The following is a 20427-nucleotide window of genomic DNA, read 5'->3' on the forward strand; positions in this document are numbered from 1 at the left end:
ATGTAATTTACTTATTTTTTAAGTCTGCATAATATTCCATTGTGTATATGTACCACATTTTCTTCATTCATCAATAGACATTTGGGTTGCTTCTACATCTTGGCTGTTGTTAATAATGCTGCAATGAATATGCATGTACAAATATCTCTGCTAGATCCTGTTTTGAATTACTTTGACTATATACCCAGAAGAAGAATTAATGGCTCGTATGGTGATTCTATTGTTTAGTATTTGTGGAACCTCCAAACTCTTTTTCATGAGAGCCGAACCATTTTATATTTCCATCAACAAACATGAAGTTCCTAACTTCTCTTACTCATTATTTTCTATTCTTGAAATAGTGGCTTTTCTGATGGTTGTGGGGTGATATCTCATTGTGGTTTTAATTTGCATTTCCCTGATAATTAGAAAGTTGAGCATCTTTTAATGTGCTTATTGGCTGTTTGTATATCTTCTTTGCAGAAATGTCTATGTAAGTCCTTGACCCATTTTTAAATTGGTTTGTTCTTTGTTGTTGTTTCCTTGGAAAAGTCCATATATTCTAGATATTAACTCCTCATCACTTATATTATTTGCATTTATTCTGTGCCATTCCATAGGTTATCTTTCACCTGTTGTTTTCCTTTATGTGCAGATGATTTAAGTTTGATATAGTCTGATTTGTGTATTTTTAATTTTGTTGCCTGTGCTTTTTGTATCACATTTAAAAAACTGCCAAATTCAATGTCCTGAAGCTTTTCTTTTATTTTTTTCTGGAAGTTTAAGGTCTTACATTTAGGTATTTAGTTCATTTTGAGTTAATTTTTGCATATAGTATAGGGTAAGGGCCCAACTTCATTTCTTTGCATGTGGGTATCCAGTTTGCCAAACATCATTTGAAGAGGCTGTCCACTTCCTTGTACTAAATGAATGGTGTTTTGCTGCTGCTTTTAAGATTCTCTGTTTGTGTGTAACTTTTGACAGTTTGATTATACTGCGTCTCGGTACAGAGTTTTTTAGATTTATCTTATTTGGAATTATTTGAGCTTCTTAAATGTTTAGGTTCCTTTATCTCTTAAGATTTAAAAAATTGGGGGCCATAATTTACAAGTTTTCAGAACTTTCTCATTTACTTCTCTTCTGGTATTCCCATAATGCATATGTTGCCCTGCTGGATGGAGTCCCATAATTTCTTTAGGCTCTTCATTGTTCTTTTCTTTTTGCTCCTGTGACTCTAATTTTAGAAGTCTGTCTTTGATTTTGCTGATTTTTTCTTCTGCCTAGCCAAGTTACCTGTTGAGTCTTTCTAGTGAATTTTTCAGTTCAGTTATTTTATACTTCAACTCCAGAATTTCTATTTGGTTCTTCATAGTTTATACTCTGTTAATATTCCTATTTTGTTTATTTGTTATATTCCTCATTTCATTTAGTTGTCTGTTCATATTCTCTTTTAATTCATTGCACATACTTGACTAATTTCAAGTTCTATGTCTGGCAATTCCTATATCTTCATTTGTTTTCGGTCAGTTTCTGGAGATGTAATTTTTTTTTCCTTTTAATGTGTGAGAATTCTTTCTTTTTATACTTTGTATTCTTTTGTTGTTGAGATTGTAACATTTAAAAAATCAGTCAACTGTCCCAGATTTTGTGAGATGCTTTTCCATAAGGAGAACTCTCCTCACTAATTCTGGATAGAGATTCTGTGGCCTACTCATGCTTTTTTTCTAGTATGCATTCCTTTCTTTCTCCTTTAGGCTTGTGTGTGTGATCTGTTTGAAAAGGTTTGTTGGTTTCTATGGAAGACCCTCCCCTGGGGCTTGAGGTACAGTGGCCTTTCTGGGGCTGCATTAAATTGTTGTACTGGTGCTCCACCTCCTGTCTCTGTCTGGAACTGCAGTTTTTGGTGTCCCTTTGGTTGCCTTTGCTTGCAAAGACCGCATTTTTATTAGTACTTGAATATAGGCAAGTCAGAAGCCAGTCCTTGGGCAACCTCCCTAAAAGTCAACATATTGAACATAGGGGATTTAAATGTTTCCTTCCAATTGCATTGCACAGTGTGGAGTGAGAAAGACTCTAGTGAGAGAGACTGGAAACAATCATGATTTTTCTTGCCAGGTTGTTTTCACGATAGCCTGGAGGTACAGAAACCTTGTAATTGGTTTCTGAAGTTCTCACAGAGGCATTTAGTACATATGTTGTTAAAATTGTGTCTTGCTGTTGAGGTTCCAGGGCTGTTCTGCTCTCTTGCTGATGTCACTCTCTTCCACATTTTTTAGTCCTTTTTAATAAAATGATTTTTTAATGATTAGGACCTGAACAATTTTCATCACTATTCTATGGCACAAAGACTGCATACATTTTTACAAGATGTTAGAATTGACTATCTTTGAAGAAAATCTTCATAATTTTTGTCTAACTCTGTTGCCCCTTTCTCCTGTTTTATTCTTCCCATCATCAACTTAATACAACTAGTTTTGATACTCTTCTGCCTTTTATGCTGTTCCTTAGATAACTTTTTATATTTTATTTTAAAACTTTTAGTTATCTCTATAAGTTGTATCATTTAATAAATCTTTTGAATTCCTTTTATCTTCATTGATAACATATATCGTTTGACAGTTTCTTATGCAGAACGGAACACACCCACATTTTGTCGGCTATCAAAGAGTTTTGTTGGGCCTTTTATCTCTGTCCCCCAAACATGGCCTAGGGCCAGACACAGAGTAGGTTTTGGTTATATAAATGTTCATTCATTATTTCTTAAGCATCTTTGTGACAGGCACTGTCCTAATCACTGGGGATGGAGCAATGAACAAAACAGACAAAAACCTATGACTTGATGGGGCTAATATTCTGCTGTGGCAATATAAAATAAACTCATAAAGGAATAAATGTATTGTGAGCAGAAAGGGGTGCAATTTTAAAGAGATTGGTCAAGGAAAACCTCACTGTGAAAGTTCCACTGAGCAAAACTCTTAAGGGTGTAAAGGAATGAATGATAGAAATACGACTACGGGGAAGAGCCCTTCATGTCAAGTGAAAAGCAAGAACAAAAAGCCTGGAGCAATACTATGAATCTGGAATGCTCAATATACAGCAAGAAGGACTAATGTAGCTGGAGAGGAATGACCAAGGACAAGAGTAACAAAGTATAAGATTAGAAAGATAAAGAGGAATATTTGTGGGGAGGTGGGTGTAAAAAAGAGGATAGGTTGTTTATGGTCTCATAGGTTACTGGAAAAACTTGATATTACTGTAAGTCACATGGGAAGACAGAGTGGCAGCATGGTCTAGTTCTGATTTATAAAGGACTTCTTTAGCTACTTTGTTGAGAAGAGACTGCTAGGCAGATGTGCACAGAAGTAGAAACATGGCTCAGAGGCTCTTGCAATAATTGAAGCTAGGCATGGTGGTGGAAACCACTGGGAAATAAGGAGGTAATTAGAAGAGGTCCTTTGGTCAGTTCAGGCTGACAGAATAGCATAGACTTGGTGACTTAAACAACAAATAGTTATCTCTCACATTTCCAGAGGCTGAGAATTCTGATATCAGGGTTCTGGCATAATTGAGTTCTGATAAGGGCCCTATTCCTGGTTTCCAGAAGACCATATCCTCGTTGTGTCATCACTTGGGGGTAGAGGAGAGAGAAAGAGAGAGAGAGAGAGAGAGAGAGAGAGAAAGAAAGAGAAATAGAGGAAATCTCTAATTTCTTGTCTTATAAGGGCACTGATCTTATCAAGAGGGCTCCATTCTCATGACCTAATTGCCTCAGAAAGACCCTATCACCAAACATCAACACACTGGAAATTAGAGTTTCAACATATAAATTTGAGGTAGGGGATATAAACATGTAATATATAACAGGGTAAATATTAATAGTAGAGAGCCCAAAGAAATGTGTTTATGGATATAAATGTGAGCTGTAATAGAAATGATTAATCGATACATTTTATTAACATGAAATTGACAAATAAAACATCTATAACCACTGCATCTTACACTGGATGCCAGTCACTTGTGTTGGTCATAGAATTTTTCTTTGCCTCTGCAAAGTTCTATTTTTCAGCTGGCTTCCTGGAAATGCTACCTTTGAGAATGTACTGCCACTCCCCTCCCAGTTAGCCAATGCTATTCACGTGGAAATAAAGAACAGCTCACCATCATGGCCATCTGAGAACATGATGTAGCTTTCTATAAATCAGTTAATGAGATTAATTTTAAAATATCAACCTTAACTGTAATGCTTTAATATTTTGATATTATAACCAAATTAGAAATGATGCTTTATCAGTGTAGTGATAATAACATTTAAATGGCTGAGTAGTAGTACCTGGTAAAAGGGAAAACTAAGTATGGCTTTTAAGATACAAATAATGTTTTTAAGTAAAGAAGAAAAGCTATTATAATTCCATGTGCCTATTTACATTTTATAGTCCTTTGATTAACCATTTTTTCCCTTTCTTTCTGATTTTTCTTAGATGTTCTTGGCAGCTCTGTCACTCAGCTTTATTGCTAAGGCACTAGGTGCAATTGTTATGAAAAGTTCCATCATTCATATAGAAAGGAGATTTGAGATATCCTCTTCTCTTGTTGGTTTTATTGACGGAAGCTTTGAAATTGGTAACATTTATTTTCTATTTTAATAACCAAACTTGCAAAGTTAAAAAACAAAAAACATGCTTTACACCACTGGTTATCAACTGGGGTAAATTTATCTCTCACAGGCAATTTGGCAATAACTAAAAACATTTTTGGTTGTCATAACTGGACAGGGATTGGGGGGCAAGGGAGGTGCTACTGGTATCTAAAGGTGGAGGTCAGGGTACTGCTAAATATTCTATAATGCGCAAAGAATGATGTAACTGAAAATGTTGATAGTGAGGATGTTCAGAAACCCTGATTCTACACAAATTCATTTTTTGCAAACTAATGCCATGTCATACTTTACCTCCCCTCTCTCAAGATGAAGAAACTTTGGGAGAGGACTGTTATTCTTAAGGAGAAAGGAATCTTTTCAGAGCAACCTACATTAGACCTCTATTGTTTCACTGAGCACACAAAAATCTTTCCTTTGAAATATTGAAGATATTTTGTTGTCTTCATTTTATGTTGGATTTCTCCAATAACAGCTCAGGGAAAACATTCTCTGGTTCATATTTGTGTTTTTCCCTATTAGTAATTTTCTTCTAGATCATTTATAAGGTGAATATTAAATTTTCTGGGAATTTTTCTCTTTAAATTTTTTTCTTCTAAATTTCCATTGTTTTTCTTTATGTTTCATTAATCTTTGATGCCATCATCCATCTTACCATATCAAGTTCTAATTTGTATATTTATCTGTATTTTATATTTACAACAGCACTTTATTATTCCCTTATTATTTTTAGGCTGCCAGTTCTGATTTTATGGATGCAATGTGCCCTTGTACCCCTAAAGGTACTAAATTTTTTATAAAGTAAAAAATTTACTCATTCCTTTCGGTGCTTTTCTTCCAAATTATTTTTATGCTATTTTTTTCATAAGTGCTCAGTAATCCCTAACTGCTATTTGTTTATTGTTATGCATGAGGCTCCAGATGGATTAGAAGTGGTCATGACTCTTTTCACTTGATATGCTCTGTGTATATTATTTAATATAAATGACTCATACACGACATTAAATCTCAAGTGATTTCTCCTCCAGGAGACTTTCTGGAAGCTTTTTTTTTTTTTTTTTGAGACGGAGTCTCGCTCTGTCGCCCAGGCTGGAGTGCAGTGGTGCGATCTCTCCTCACTGCAAGCTCCGCCTCCCGGGTTCACACCATTCTCCTGCTTCAGCCTCCCGAGTAGCTGGGACTACAGGCACCCGCCACCACGCCCGGCTAATTTTTTGTATTTTTAGTAGAGACGGGATTTCACTGTGTTAGCCAAGATGGTCTCGATTTCCTGACCTCGTGATCCACCCGCCTTGGCCTCCTAAAGTGCTGGGATGACAGGCGTGAGCCACCACGCCTGGCCTCTGGAAGCTCTTAATTAAGTTCCCCCTTTCTGTGATTTAATAGCACCTCTGTCCCTCTGTTTTTATCATTAGTATGAAACTTCTTGAAGACAGATGCCATGGTTTATTCTTTTTCAAGTAACTTTCTTATTTCTGGCTCTGAGCTTCATGTCAGGTACATGTTAGAAATTTAAATAATATTAAGAATAAATAAAGAAATGCATGAAGGAGCACCTTACCCTCATCAGGAAGATTCAACTCCATTTTTCTTCATTCCAATATAATCCAGTCAACTCCAAATTTTTCAGTAAAAGTTTACTTCACTAATATTGCCAAGTAATTCAAGTGCTTTTTTTTTTTGTATTTAAAACAACTTTTCAATGAATGGTCTAATGTAGGTGAATTCACCTTCTCGATTAAATTACATCATCTTTGAGGGAAGGCACTATGTCTTGGACTCTATTTGCATTCATTCTGGGGTTTTCAATTCAAAACTGAACTAAGTTGTATCAACATAATTTTGTTCCCTTTCTAGGAAATTTGCTTGTGATTGTATTTGTGAGTTACTTTGGATCCAAACTACACAGACCAAAGTTAATTGGAATCGGTTGTTTCATTATGGGAATTGGAGGTGTTTTGACTGCTTTACCACATTTCTTCATGGGATAGTAAGTGTTTAAAAAAAAAAAAATCTCTGTGCCACTAACTATCAGTACCTTGTAAATTAGGAGTAGAATTTTATTATTAACCCTTTAAATAGGCAGTTACATTTTGAGAATACCCACTAAGTGTGTATAGAAATAGTGTCTATTTGTCTAAATAATCACTTTATTTATCATAGCTTTCATAGACTTTGAAATAACAAAAAGACTAAACTGCAGAGTTTCAAATGAAATAAATAGGCTTTTTATGAGTTTTTAGTATAACATATATACTGTACGTCTTTGCCTATAAGATTTTGATTATTTTTGATAAGACTTCAACACTTATACCTATACCCACTGAAGTATAGTTGTTCCCATCATTTCACTGAAGCTGTTATTCCTAAGGTCACTGTGTAGTTATAATTACAGTCAGATGCTCCTGAGAAAAGTTAAAACGGCACATGAGGGAGAAACTTATTTTTCACATTGCGGTTAATGTAGCCAGTTCAAGGATGATACGATTCTACCTCTTTCCATCATAGTGCTATGCCTCGCATGGTCTTGGCCTCATGATCCAAATTGTGGCAATGTATTTCCAGGCAACAAGATAGAAGAAGAAAAGAAGAAACAAACAGTCCACACAGGCTGAGGCTTAAGAAGCATTTTCAGAAGCAAAATATCTCTACTGACTTTACATTTGCCAGATGTTAGTTACATTTCAAGCATAGATATATAAATGCTGAAAAAAATAGACATTATTCCAAGATACCATGTTCCCAGTTAAAAATCCCAACTATAATTACTGTGGAAGGAAAGAAGAGAGGATATTGGGAGACAATGAGCAGTTTCTGTTAGAGACACCAATTACTTACTCATTGCCAAATCCAGCAATGACATCATTTGCTCACCATATTAATTCCATTCCCCTGCCATATTTGGCCCTTATAGGAAGTTTCTTCTTAGTGGTACTGCTCTAGCTTGTTTTCATCATACTGCACTCTCTTGATTCATTTTCTATCTTTGTGTCTTCTTCATCATGTCCATTTTTTTTCCCCTGCTTTTGACACCATACCGTCGGAGTCCCCTAATTCCCTTTTTAATCTTTATTTATTATTCTTCATGAGTTGTATGGAAAATAAACCTTAAAGGTAAGTATGACAGCTTCATCTTCCATTCTACCCTAAAATTAAGGACCACAATCTAGATCAGCATTGCTCTAAATATGCCATAATATGTGATGCCTTTGCACCTGGTATTTCTACAGCCTTGAATACCTTTGCTTCTTTGTCTACCCTTCTATTCATCTTCCAGATTCGTTTTACCTGTCATTCTCATTTTGATGTCTTCTCTGATCTATTCCCACAACCTCCAAGCAAAGTTGATCATATCCTTTGTCTTTGTGACAACTCAGGACCTTATATATTAAACTTATTATAACTTTTATCATCTATGTTTATACTAGTGTGAAATTCCCTAAGTACAAAAACTGTGTGTTTTATTTCTAGCTCTTGAAGCTGAGCATAATGCCTGGAATACAGTAGGCTACCTTTAGAGCTCACATGGTACCTAATTATGGATATTAACATCTCTGTTATTCCTATCAAGTTTTCTCTCATGTAGTTGAAATGGATTAGATTTTATTTTTACTACATTTTGAAAAGTCATGCATTAGAGCGTGTGTGTGAATCTGTGTCCATGAAAGAAAATCTGACAGACTGATCATCTTTGAAGATAATTCAAAAGGATGAATGGTTACATACAATTAATAATTACTTTTAAAAAAGGTGAAACCAGGATATTTCATATCTTGACCAAGATATAACCACTCCTAGGATAATAGCAAGGTGATAACCCACTTAGCCTGGGGTGTATTGAATTATCTTTCTTACTGGACACTTCCATTTCACTTTCACCCATCACATCTCTTAAAACACATGCTGGGAAATTGACAGAAAGTACTCTGGTAATTTGGGGAAGATAATGGTGCAAATAAAGGGGAATATTTCTCTGTATTTCTAGGAAAAGTGAAAATATTCAGTAGATAAGCAAAATGTTTAATTCAGTGATGTTCTTACAGTTACAGGTATTCTGAAGAAACTAATATCGATTCATCAGAAAATTCAACATCAACCTTATCCACCTGTTTAATTAATCAAATTTTATCACTCAATAGAACATCACCTGAGATAGTGGGAAAAGGTAAGAATTAATATTGACAGTAAAAAGTCTTCTAAAATGTATAAATTTAATTACATCTCTAAAAATTGTTGTGATATTCATTAGCAAAATTTAATTAAGAATGAATAGGAAAAACATTCGACTCTTACAGACATAATTATAGTGTTAATATACACAGTTCACCCTGTAACAACACAGGTTTAAACTATGCGTTTTCACTTCTATGCAAATTTTTTCCATCTGAACTGGATGATAAACCTGCCGATAAGAATATCTGACATTTTCTATATTTGGATTGAACAGGGCCAACTGCAGAACTTAAGTGTGCATGAATTTGAGAATACACAGGCAGCCCTGTAACAAATTCCTTAATATACCAAGGGATGACTGTATTATATGTAAAAGCATTTAGAAGTAGATCAGAAAAGAGAATATTTTCAACAGGAAATTGACAAAGAATATATGCATTAAAATAAAACAGAAGGAAATGGTATAAATATGTAAATAATATAACTTTGCTTTCAACGCAAAAGGCAAACTACTATATCATTTAAAGACTTTTTGCCTATTATAACACAAATTATAAATTATAATTGCAAATTGTACTGCTAAAGATTTTTTTAACCTATTAAATAGAAAAAGACTAAAAATATATAGAAATGAGGTAGAGGCAAAAAAGGATTTCACATTGTATATATTGCTGGAAGTATATACATTTGTAAATCTTTCTGGAGATTCATTATCAATATATGTTAAGAACAAAAATATACTTACCTACTTAGTCTGAAATTCTGCTATTATTGATTAATCTTAAAGAAATAACCAGGAAACTGCAAAAGGAATTATTTACAGTTATAGTCATGATAAACCTAATAGAATAAAACAACAAAAAAGAAATTAAAAAATAAGATATTGAATAAACACATTTGGAAACTTATTCAGCACATTAATGTCCAGTCATTAAAGTTTTGATATTAAAGAAATCTTAACAACATGGAACAATTGTTATAATATGGTGTTAACTGTATATACCACTTAATAATATGAACTGGATTTTTAAATATATAATGGACATAATGAATATAATGCATATATTTAGTGCAAATCTAGAAGATATGTAAAAACGCTTGAGGTGATCGTGTGTGTAATGTGATTACAGATAATTTTTACCTGTTTGTGCTTTTCTGTATGATATGGCTTGACTATGTCCCCACTCAAATATCACCTTGATTGTAATAATCTCCACATGCCAAGAGTGGGGCCACGTAGAGATAATTGAATCATGGGGGCGGTTTCCCCCATACTGTTCTCATGGTAATAAATAAGTCTCACAAGATCTGATGATTTTATAAATGAGAGTTCCCCTGCAAAAGCTCTCTTGCCTGCCACCATGTAAGACATGTCTTTGCTCTTCCTTCATCTTCCGCCGTGATTGTGAGGCCCCCCAGCCATGAGGAACTATGAGTCCATTAGACCTTTTTCCTTTATAAATTACCCAGTCTCAGGTATGTATTTATTAGCAGCATAAGAATGGACTAATACACCATATTGTCAAAGTTTGCAAAGTGAATATAGATTACCTGTACTTGTAAATTTAAAAAAATGAGTAGAATAATTAAGAGTTTACAAGTAGTTAAATTTGTAATAGAAATGCTAAAATTAATGTTTAAAATGAAACACTCTCTTATCTACATAGGTTGTTTAAAGGAATCTGGGTCATACATGTGGATATATGTGTTCATGGGTAATATGCTTCGTGGAATAGGGGAGACTCCCATAGTACCACTGGGGCTTTCTTACATTGATGATTTTGCTAAAGAAGGACATTCTTCTTTGTATTTAGGTAATGTACACAAAATATTAAATTGTATGACCACTTTCCCTTTGTCTACTTTTGAAATAGTAGAGTTACTAAACTTATTATTTTACCTATTAGAACATATATTTGGGTATATGTATGGTATCATATTTCTTTTAAAAACATGGTGAATAAGAACCATGCATTCTTGGCATCTAGTAAAGTTGCTTTATAATATTTTCAGGTATATTGAATGCAATAGCAATGATTGGTCCAATCATTGGCTTCACCCTCGGATCTCTGTTTTCTAAAATGTACGTGGATATTGGATATGTCGATCTAAGTAAGTACAACCAGAACAAGGTACCATGATAATGTCTTTCTAAGCACACAGAAAAAAAGCATTTTTTCAAATAACTGAATTCTCTCTTTCAATAGTCCTTTGCTTAATATAATTAGAAGGTTACAAGTAGGAAATAAATGCATTACTAATCAGAATAAATATAAAATTCAGCTCCTATTTATACTATCTTTTACAACTGAGTGTAAAATAAGAGAATGTAAACAAAGTTATTTTCATGAGCTTGGTCCAAAATAACCGTATGTAAAAAGTCTCCCTCCCAAACTGACTGTCCAGTCAAGTAAATTTTATTTTTCAGTTGATGGTGGCTTGGATGTTGATGTGTAGAACTTAAAGTTTGCTTTGCTAAAGTCTTCTTGTGGCTGCTGCATTGATTTATGGCTAGAGTCATTTGAGAGACTTCACTGTGTATTTTTTGGTCATTTTCCTTAGTCCTAGCAGAGGGCTTGGCATATGGCAATATTCAGTAAGTACTTGTTGAACAAAGGAATAAAACAGAGGACACATAAATAAAATGTATCATTTTCTTCTTCATTCTCACAGCATACTTTCCTTCTTATAGATGAAAGAGATGCCATGTTATAAAAACTGTCTCAATTTCAGGCCCTTTTCCTTAAAAAATATTCTTGCACCATATCTATATATTCTTTTTCTTTTTTGCAACTCAGTGGAAAATATATACATCTATATCCAATGTTGATAGATCTAGCTGGAGCTTAGATTCTCCCTTCCCACTTCTTTGTCTCCATCTTCTCTTTTATTTAGCAAACACACCCAAGTATTTCCCATCTTTATACATAGCTAGTGTTTTATACCCCCACACAACTTTCTAGCTGAATCTTTTTTTTATTCCTCTTTAGAGCCAAGCACCTAGGAAAACATTAACTAAATTAGCTAAGATATCTCACCTTCTCACCGCCCATCCACTTCTAAATCCAGTATAATCTGCTTCTGTTATTAGTGAAACACAATCAATTTCTACCTACTTTACTATAGATTAGTAAATCGGTATATTTCTATCATTTGTGTTAATTGATATTTCCAGTGCTTCTTCATGTTTTCCCTTCTTAGATATCTTATTAATACCTAAAGCACAATATGTCAAAATCTGATCTCATCACCTTACCTCCAAACCCACTTTATTCCCTATATTCCTCCTCTTGATGAATATCCATACCTTATTCAATTACTGACTGAGTTACTGTGCCCTGTAATCTCACATTTCTCTGCATTTACACTTGGTAAAACTTTTTCCTCTTTTTCATTTGCATAGTTCTTGAAGTCTCTTCCAAAATGTGGCTCCTCTTAGAGAAGCCTTACTTCATCGCTTTCCATTAGTCCCAAATTAATAGCCAAGAGCATGCCTTTATTGTAACCCTTCTCACAATCAGCTATTAATATTTGTGTGCTTACCTGCCATCTCTTTACCACATGACAGAATGGCATGTTCTTAGCAAATAATAATTAGTTATGTTTGTGAATAAATAAATACAATTTTCTATCTCACTAGGCCTTCAATAGATCATTCCAAAGAGCTCAAAGGATTCATTTCCAAGATGGGATAGACATCACAGTGGGCCAACAACAGCCAAAAACTTGAAAGTGTTTGCTAATCTAAAACTATAAAGAAAATATTTGATAAAATGTTTTACATGTTCAATTTTAGACATATGCCTTAGAGTAGCTACACATTATGTACATTATTTCTACTCATTCATCTCCAGTTTCATCGCTGCTTTATCAAGAAGAATACAGAAATAAGTGGTAAATGTCCTTAGGTTAATTATTTTATAAGCTCTCTAATAAGAAACTATTACATTATTTGAGAATCTGTCACGATACAATTTCTAACATTGAATGTTCAGATATTATTATATCTTCTCTTATTCAGTGATGAGTATGAGCTTCACTTACAAAGTATACTTTGGCAAACTCCAATGCCTAAAGGAGCTGAAGACGTAAAAATAAATGAGTAAAGAGTGCCAGGAACAGGAATTTAGGGTGTGATGGTTAGAATAGGAGAATTCTTTTGGTTGTGAACTGCTCTCCCCACACATCCAAAAGCACTTGTGTTCCTCAGCTCTGGTCTATTCTTTTAATGCACAAATTTAGGCCCTGCATTGGCAAGGACTTCTGATTGGTTTCCAAGAAAATCCAAACACCAAAATTTTTGCGTAGAATTTTTCAATTTTTAAGACGGAGTGAGCCAAGAAAAACTTTTTCTCAGGTCCTGTCTAGCGAGATTATGACCCTTAGTTAGTAGAACAGTGAAAGAACAGAAAAAAAAGTCATCAAAATTACATTTGTCACAGGTGATGAATAAATACTTTGCATATAGATGGAGTCACTGATTTAACCAATCATTTCCTGAAGTCTGAGTTGTTGATTATGACACAATTCGATCATATAAATCAAATTTAAACCCAGATCTGTGCATCCTCGAAAATAATTATTTCTAGATAGTTTGTAATCAAGTCAATGTTATCTTATATTAGTGACTTTTCTTATAGATTAGAGTAATGGCACCATTTAATCGTGCCACAAACTTCTGTGGTATGTGTTTCTGTATGCATATGCTTTTTTATTTCTTATTATTTTTCTTTTATTGTGGTAAGAACAATTAAAATGAAATCTACCTTCTTAACAGGTTTTGAAACATACAGTGGACCCATGAACAATAGGTTTAAATTATGCTCGTCCACTTATGCACAGACTTTTTTCAATAAATATATTGAAAAAATTTGGGGAGATTTGTGAAAATTTGAGAAAATTTATAGATGAATTGCATAGTGTAGAAGTAAAGGAAACCCTAAGAAAAAGGTATATCATGAATGCATAAAATATATTTAGATACTCAACTATTTTATCATTTACTACCATAAAATATACACAAATCTACTATAAGAAATTAAATTTATTATAGGGTACAAGATGGCCAACTAGACACACTCAGGAAGCACCACTTCCGCTGAGGAAGCCCAAAATATTGAATAAACTAACATACTTCGAGCATATCTTTTGAGAGAAAACACTGAAAGTCAATAGAGAGGTAACACAGACACTGAGGCTGAAGAGAGAGAAAGCTGGAAACCCAGTGCAGGATTGTTGAACACCAGAGATAGTTTCCAGCCCTGAATGGCTCCTAGCTAAGAGGTGAGTCAAGTGGCAGTGGGACAGCCTACTCTCACTGTTGACATCTGGGAACCTACCTACAAGAGAATCCATGACCCCCAGAGACATTGGAACAGGCAGGGGCATCTGCCCAGAGAGTAGGCAGAAACAGAACTACAGCCAGCATTGAACCCAGGGGGTTTTGCATGTTGGGTAGCTGCAGCAGAATGCAGCCATAGGCGCCCAACATCCAAGGCTCTCTTTCTTCCACCAAGTAGCTCTCAACTCACCTGACTGCTGAGCGAAGAGACAGCGGGGCCAACTTTCCTGTGAGCTGGGACACATCTGCACTGTAGGCCCTTCTGCCCTCCAGTCCCTCCCAGTACTCCTGCCTGGCCACACCTGCAAGAATATGTGCACAGCACAGCCTCCACTGCTCAGCCTGAGGGTTTTTTCAAGGACCCCCACCTGAGTACTTCCTCAGTATCCTTGGGGCACTTCAGATCCCCCAGTGTAGCTACTGCCTGAACCAGAGGGGCCAGACAATAGAGCCACAGGCTAGTCCCAAAACCCCAGGGCTGCAGTGCATAGCTTGGGAGTGTGAGCTGAGATTGGTGCCCAGCACTCAAGCAGAGGAGGAACCCCCAATCTCAGAATACTGAGAGGGGTGAGATGCATGGGTTCATGGGCCAGTGCAGAACGAGACATATCTCTTTTCATATGCCTAGTCCAGGAAGGCTGTGTCCTGTCTGCCAGCTGCTGCCTCTGCCTAAAGGAGCTCCATGGCTCAGAACAGTTTCCTAACAAAAGAAATGCAAGTGTGGCACCAGTGACCAGAGCGGGAGGGTGAGGGGGTGTCCCCTAAGGCCCAGGCGTGGGCCTGTTAATGGGGTCATCTCTCTGGCCCACTGCCGCAAGCACTGTTGTAAACACACTGAAAAACAAAAGAGTTATGTCCCTGAGTAACAGCTTATCTGCCAGCCATTACTCTTAAGCACCATTTACTGGATCACAGCTCAATTTAAAACATCTATCTATATATTTGAGACTGTATCTCACTCTGTCACCCAGGCTAGAGTGCAGAGAAGCAATCATAGCTCACTGCAGCCTCAAGCTCCTTGGCTTAAGCCATTCTCCCACCTCAGCCTTCTAAGTAGCTGGGACTACAGGCACACACCACTACGCTTGGCTAATATTTGTTATTTTCTGTAGAGACAGGGTTTTCCATGTTGCCCAGGCTGATCTCAAACTTCTGGCCTCAAGTGATCCTGCCACCTTAGCCTCGCAAAGTCCTGGAATTACAGGCTTCAGCCACTGTGCCTGACTTCAAAAATAGTTTGTCAGTATACATTGCATATGAAACTGAGAGGAAGAATCTAACTGCAAATAAAAATATTGTGCAGAGTCTTATCCCAGAAATTAACCTAACTGACCATACTCAACTTATACCACAGTTAAAGGAACACCAGTCCTTCAAGATGAAAAAAAATCAACAAGAAATCTGGCAATTCAAAAAGGAAGAATGTACCTTAACCTTCAAATGGGTGCATTTGAGCTCTCCAGCGATGGTTCTTAACCACATTGGAATGACTAAAATGACAGACAGGCAATTCGGAATCTGGATGGCAAGAAAGCTCATTGAGATTCAGGAAAATGCTGAAACACAATTTAAGGAATTCAATAATTCCAGTAGAATGATCCAAAAGCTGAAAGACAAAATAGCCATTAAAAAAATACTACTTCTGGAATTAAAAAAAAATACTACATGAATTTTATAATACATTCAGACCTTTAGCAGCAGAACATACCAAAGAGAGAAAAGAATCTCAGAGCTTAAAAACCAGTTTTTATAATCAACTCTATCAGACAAAAAGAAAGAAAAAAAAAATCTTAAAAATGAAGAAAACTTCTAGGAATTTGGTTTCTTTCTGTCAAGAAACCAAACTATGATTCATTGGAATTCCTGAGAGAGAAAAAGAGAGAGTAAGCAACTTGTAAAACAAATTTGCGGATATAGTCCATGAAAATATCCTCAAACTTGCTAGAGAGATTGATATGCAAATTCATAAATTACAGAGAACCCCTCTGAGATGCTATAAAGATGACAATCCCCAAGGCATCTACTCATTAGTTCCCCAAAGTCCACATGAAAGAAATAAATATTTTAAGATTTTTTTGGGGGGCAGCTAGAGAGATGGATCAAGTCACTGTCAAGGGGAACCCCATCAGTCTTGCAGAATGCCTTTGAGCAAAAACCATACAAGCCAGAAGAGATTGGGGGCCTATTTTCAGCACCCTTAAAGAAAAGAAATTTCAACCAACAATTTCATATCCCACCAAATTAATTTTATAAGTGAAAGGGAACTAAACTCCTTCTCATACAAGCAAACATTGAGGAAATTTCTTATCACTAAACCAGCCTTATAACAGGTCTCTAGAAGAGTGCTAAACATGGAAACAAAAGATAATACTTGCCGCAACAAAAACACACTTAAAATACATAGCCCAGACACATAAAGCAACTATACAACAAAGTCTATGAAACAACCAGCTAAAAACATGATGCCATGATCAAAATCTCACGTATCAATAATAACCCTGAATGTAAACAGGCTAAATGCCCCAATTAAAAGACACTGAGTGACAAGCTTCATAAGAAGACAAAAATTAGCCTTCTGTTATCTTTAAGAGACACATCTTACATGTACAATACCCACAGGATCAAAGTAAAGGGACGGAAAGAGATCTATCCATGCAAACAGAAAACAAAACAGGGCAGTAATCACTATTTTTACATCAGATAAAACAGACATTAAACCAAAAACAGTCAAGAAGGATAAAGAAGGGTATTACATAAGGATAAAGTGTTAAATTTAACAAGAAGACTTAACTATTCTAAATATATATGCAGTCAAAAGTGGAGGGCCCAGATTTACAAAAAAATTTCTTAGAGACCTAAGGAAACTAAAAACAGACAGCCACACCATAATAGTGGAAGACTTCAACAACTCACTGACAGTGTTAGACAGGTATCGAAGCAGAAAATTAAAATGTAAATTTTGGACTTAAACTCAACTCTCAAGCAACTGGATCCAAAAACATCCTACAGAATACTCCACCCAACACTAACAGAATATGCTTTCTCCTCATCTGCATATAGATTGTATTCTATAATCAATCACATGCTCAGTTATAAAGTGTCAATACATTCAAAAAATTAAAAGATTTTGAGTACATTCTTGAACAAAAGTGCAATAAAAATAGAAATCAATACCAAAAACATTTCTTAAAACCACCCAAAAGCATGGTAATTCAACAACTTTTCCTGATTAATTCTTGGTTTAAGAATGAAATTAAAACCGTTTTGTGACATTAAATAAAATAGAGACACACCTCACTAAAATCTTTGGGATCTATCTAAAGCAGTGTTAAGAGGAAGTTTACAATGCTAAAGGCCTTCATCAAGAAGGCAGAGAGATTTCAAATTAACAATTTAACATTGCACTTACACTAACTAGAAAAAAAAAGGAGAACCCCAAAGCAAACTCAAAATAAATAACTAAAATCAGAATGAAATTGTGATGCAAAATGTATACAAAAGATAAATAAAACCAAGAGTTTGCTATTCGAAAGAATATAAAAAGATTAATAGACTGTTAACTAGATTAACAAAGAAAAAAAAGGAGACCCAATTAAGCACAATCAGAAATGACAAAGATCACATTACAACAACTCCCATAGAAATGCATTACGAACGCCCCTCTGCACACAAATTAGAAAATCTAGAGGAAATAGAGTCATTCTTGGAAACAACCTCCGAAGATTAAACCAGAAAAAAAGTGAAAACCTGAACAGACCGATAACAAGTTATCAAAATGAATTGGTAATAAAAAACCTACTGACGAAAAAAAGCCCTGGACCAGATGGATTCTCAGCCAAATTCTACTAATTCTAATTTTATTCTAACATCAAAGTTTGTTTTTTAAATTTAAGCACGGAAACACATACATACCTCATATTATGTCATCTACAGTCAAGAGAAGTGAAAACAAATGTGAAGATGTACTATTAAAGCATAACTTTATAAAATTGACTGTAGTACATACTTTACTGCTGTAATAATTTCATAGCACCTCCTGTAATTGTAGTAATAAGGTTGTGTTGAAAGCACCTGCTTAAAACACCATGTGACACTAATTACCTCCACATGAACAGTTCCTCTCTCCAATAAATTGTGGATTGCAGCAAAATCTGATTGTTTGTGATTCTTGTGTGTTTTTACACTGTTTAGTGCAATACTGCCAACTTTGAATAACACCGTTGGAGCCATATGAATTGCCACTAGTGATGCTGAAACTGCTCCTAAGAAACTGAGAAAAGTCACGACATTACAAGAAAAAGTTGTATTGCTTGACATATAATGCAGATTGAAGTCTTCAGCTGCCCATTGTTTCAATACAAATGAATCCAGCATAAAGATCATTGAAAAAAAAACAAAAAAGGGGAAAAAAAGGAAATTCATGATGGCATTGCTGAGTCTATGCCAGCAGGCACAAAATCTTGCACTTTTAGTAATATACCATCTTATCTCATATTGAAAATGAAATTGTTATATGGCTGCAAACTTTTATAAGAAAGGCATAACCACAGACTTTAATGTGATTTGAGAAAATGTGAAGTTATTATATGACCATTTAAAGCAAAGGAAGGTGAGGGATCTAAAGCTGGAGAAACTAATGCAAGCAAAGGATGGTTTGATAATTTTAGAAAATGATTTGGGTTTAAAAATTTTCAAAATAACAGAAGAAGCAGCTTCTGCCAAATGAGAGAAAGTGAACAAGTTTTCAGATTCCACTAAGAAGATCATTGAGAAAGGATATCTGCATGAGCAGGTTTTTAATGCAGATGAAAGTGTCCTATCCTGGGGAAATAAAAAAGCCAAAAAGGACGTTTATTAATAAAGAAGAGAAGTGAGCACCAGGATTTGAGGCAGGAAGGGATAGGGTAAGTCTACTATTCTGTGCAATAAGGTCAGGCTTATTATCAAAACTGCTAGTATCTACAAAGCTGATAATTCCCAAACCTTGAAGGGAAAAGATAAAAATCAACTGCTAGTCTTCTAGTCATACAAAAGGAAGGCCTGAACAATTAGTACTCTTTTTCAGAATTGTTTCCATCAATGCCTTGTTCCTGAAGACAGGAAGTAGCTTGACAATAAGGGACTGCCTTTACAGTCCTTTTCACATCAGTCGATGCCCCTGGTCACCTAGAACCCCATAAGTTCGACACCAAAGGCATTGTAGTGATCTGTTTGTTCCACCACAACATCTCCAATTCAGCCTCTAGATCATGGAGTCATAAGAAATTTTAAAGGATCATTACAGATGATACTCTAAGGAAACGATTATCAGTGCTATCAAAGAAAATCCTGATAGGCAGAACATCATAAAAGACTAGAAGAATTACACCACTTAAGATGCTATTGTTGTTATAGGAAAAAAAAAAAAGTGAAAGTCATTAAGTGCAAAACTGCATTTCTACCAGAGAAAATTTTGTTCAGATGTTGTGCGTAAATTCATAGGATTAATAACATGGCCAATCAAGAAAATTATGAAAGAGATTATGGATATGGAAGAAAAGGTGGGGAGTAAAGAATTTCAAGATATAGGTATTGGAGAAATTCAAGAGCTAATTCACAGCTCATCAGGGAAGTTAACAGAGGATGACTTGATGGAGATGAGTGCCTGCAAACTAGCGTCAGATGATGGGGAAGGAGACACAGAAGCAGCAGTGCCAGAAACAAATTGTTATTAGGCAATCTAGCAGAAGGATTCTGATAATTAAAGGCTGTTTTTGGCTTCTTTTATAACAGGGACTCTTCTCTAATGTGAGCACTGAAACTAAAGCATATATTGGAAGAAGGATTAGTTCCATTTGGAAAACTTTTTAGAGAAATGACAAAACCACAAAGTCAAATAGAAATTATGATGTATTTCTGAAATAGTTACTGAATCTACTTGCCTCTTTTGCCTTCCCTTCTACCTCCTCCACCTCTTCTACCTCTGCTACCCTAGTGAAAGCAAGACCAGTGCCTCCCATTCCTTCTTCTCCTCAGCCTACTCAATGTGAAGAGATGAGAAAGATCTTATGATGTTCCACTTCAACTCAATAGTAAATATGTTTTATCTTCCCTGTGATTTTCTTTATAACATTTTTTCTCTAGCTTACTTTATATTAAGAATACTATATATAATACATGTAACATACAAAAGATGTGTTAATCAACTGTTTATGTTATTGGTAAGGATTCTGATCAACAGTAGCTGATATGATTTGGATCTGTGTTCCTGCCAAAATCATGTAGAATTGTAATCCCCAGT

The 20427-nt window shown here is 35.3% G+C and overlaps 1 protein-coding gene across 1 annotated transcript in view; it reads left to right on the top strand.

Moving 5' to 3' along the window:
• SLCO1B1 (solute carrier organic anion transporter family member 1B1) overlaps positions 1–20427 on the top strand; it is a 100809-nt gene that overhangs the window by 32975 nt on the left and 47407 nt on the right. The window contains exons 3-7 of the mRNA XM_054442349.2: positions 4458–4599; positions 6491–6623; positions 8677–8798; positions 10474–10620; positions 10820–10918. Coding sequence (XP_054298324.1) covers positions 4458–4599; positions 6491–6623; positions 8677–8798; positions 10474–10620; positions 10820–10918 — 643 coding nt within the window. The remainder of the gene's footprint in view (positions 1–4457; positions 4600–6490; positions 6624–8676; positions 8799–10473; positions 10621–10819; positions 10919–20427) is intronic.

Source organism: Pongo pygmaeus, chromosome 10 (assembly GCF_028885625.2).
Source record: "Pongo pygmaeus isolate AG05252 chromosome 10, NHGRI_mPonPyg2-v2.0_pri, whole genome shotgun sequence".
NCBI classification, from domain to species: Eukaryota; Metazoa; Chordata; class Mammalia; order Primates; family Hominidae; genus Pongo; species Pongo pygmaeus.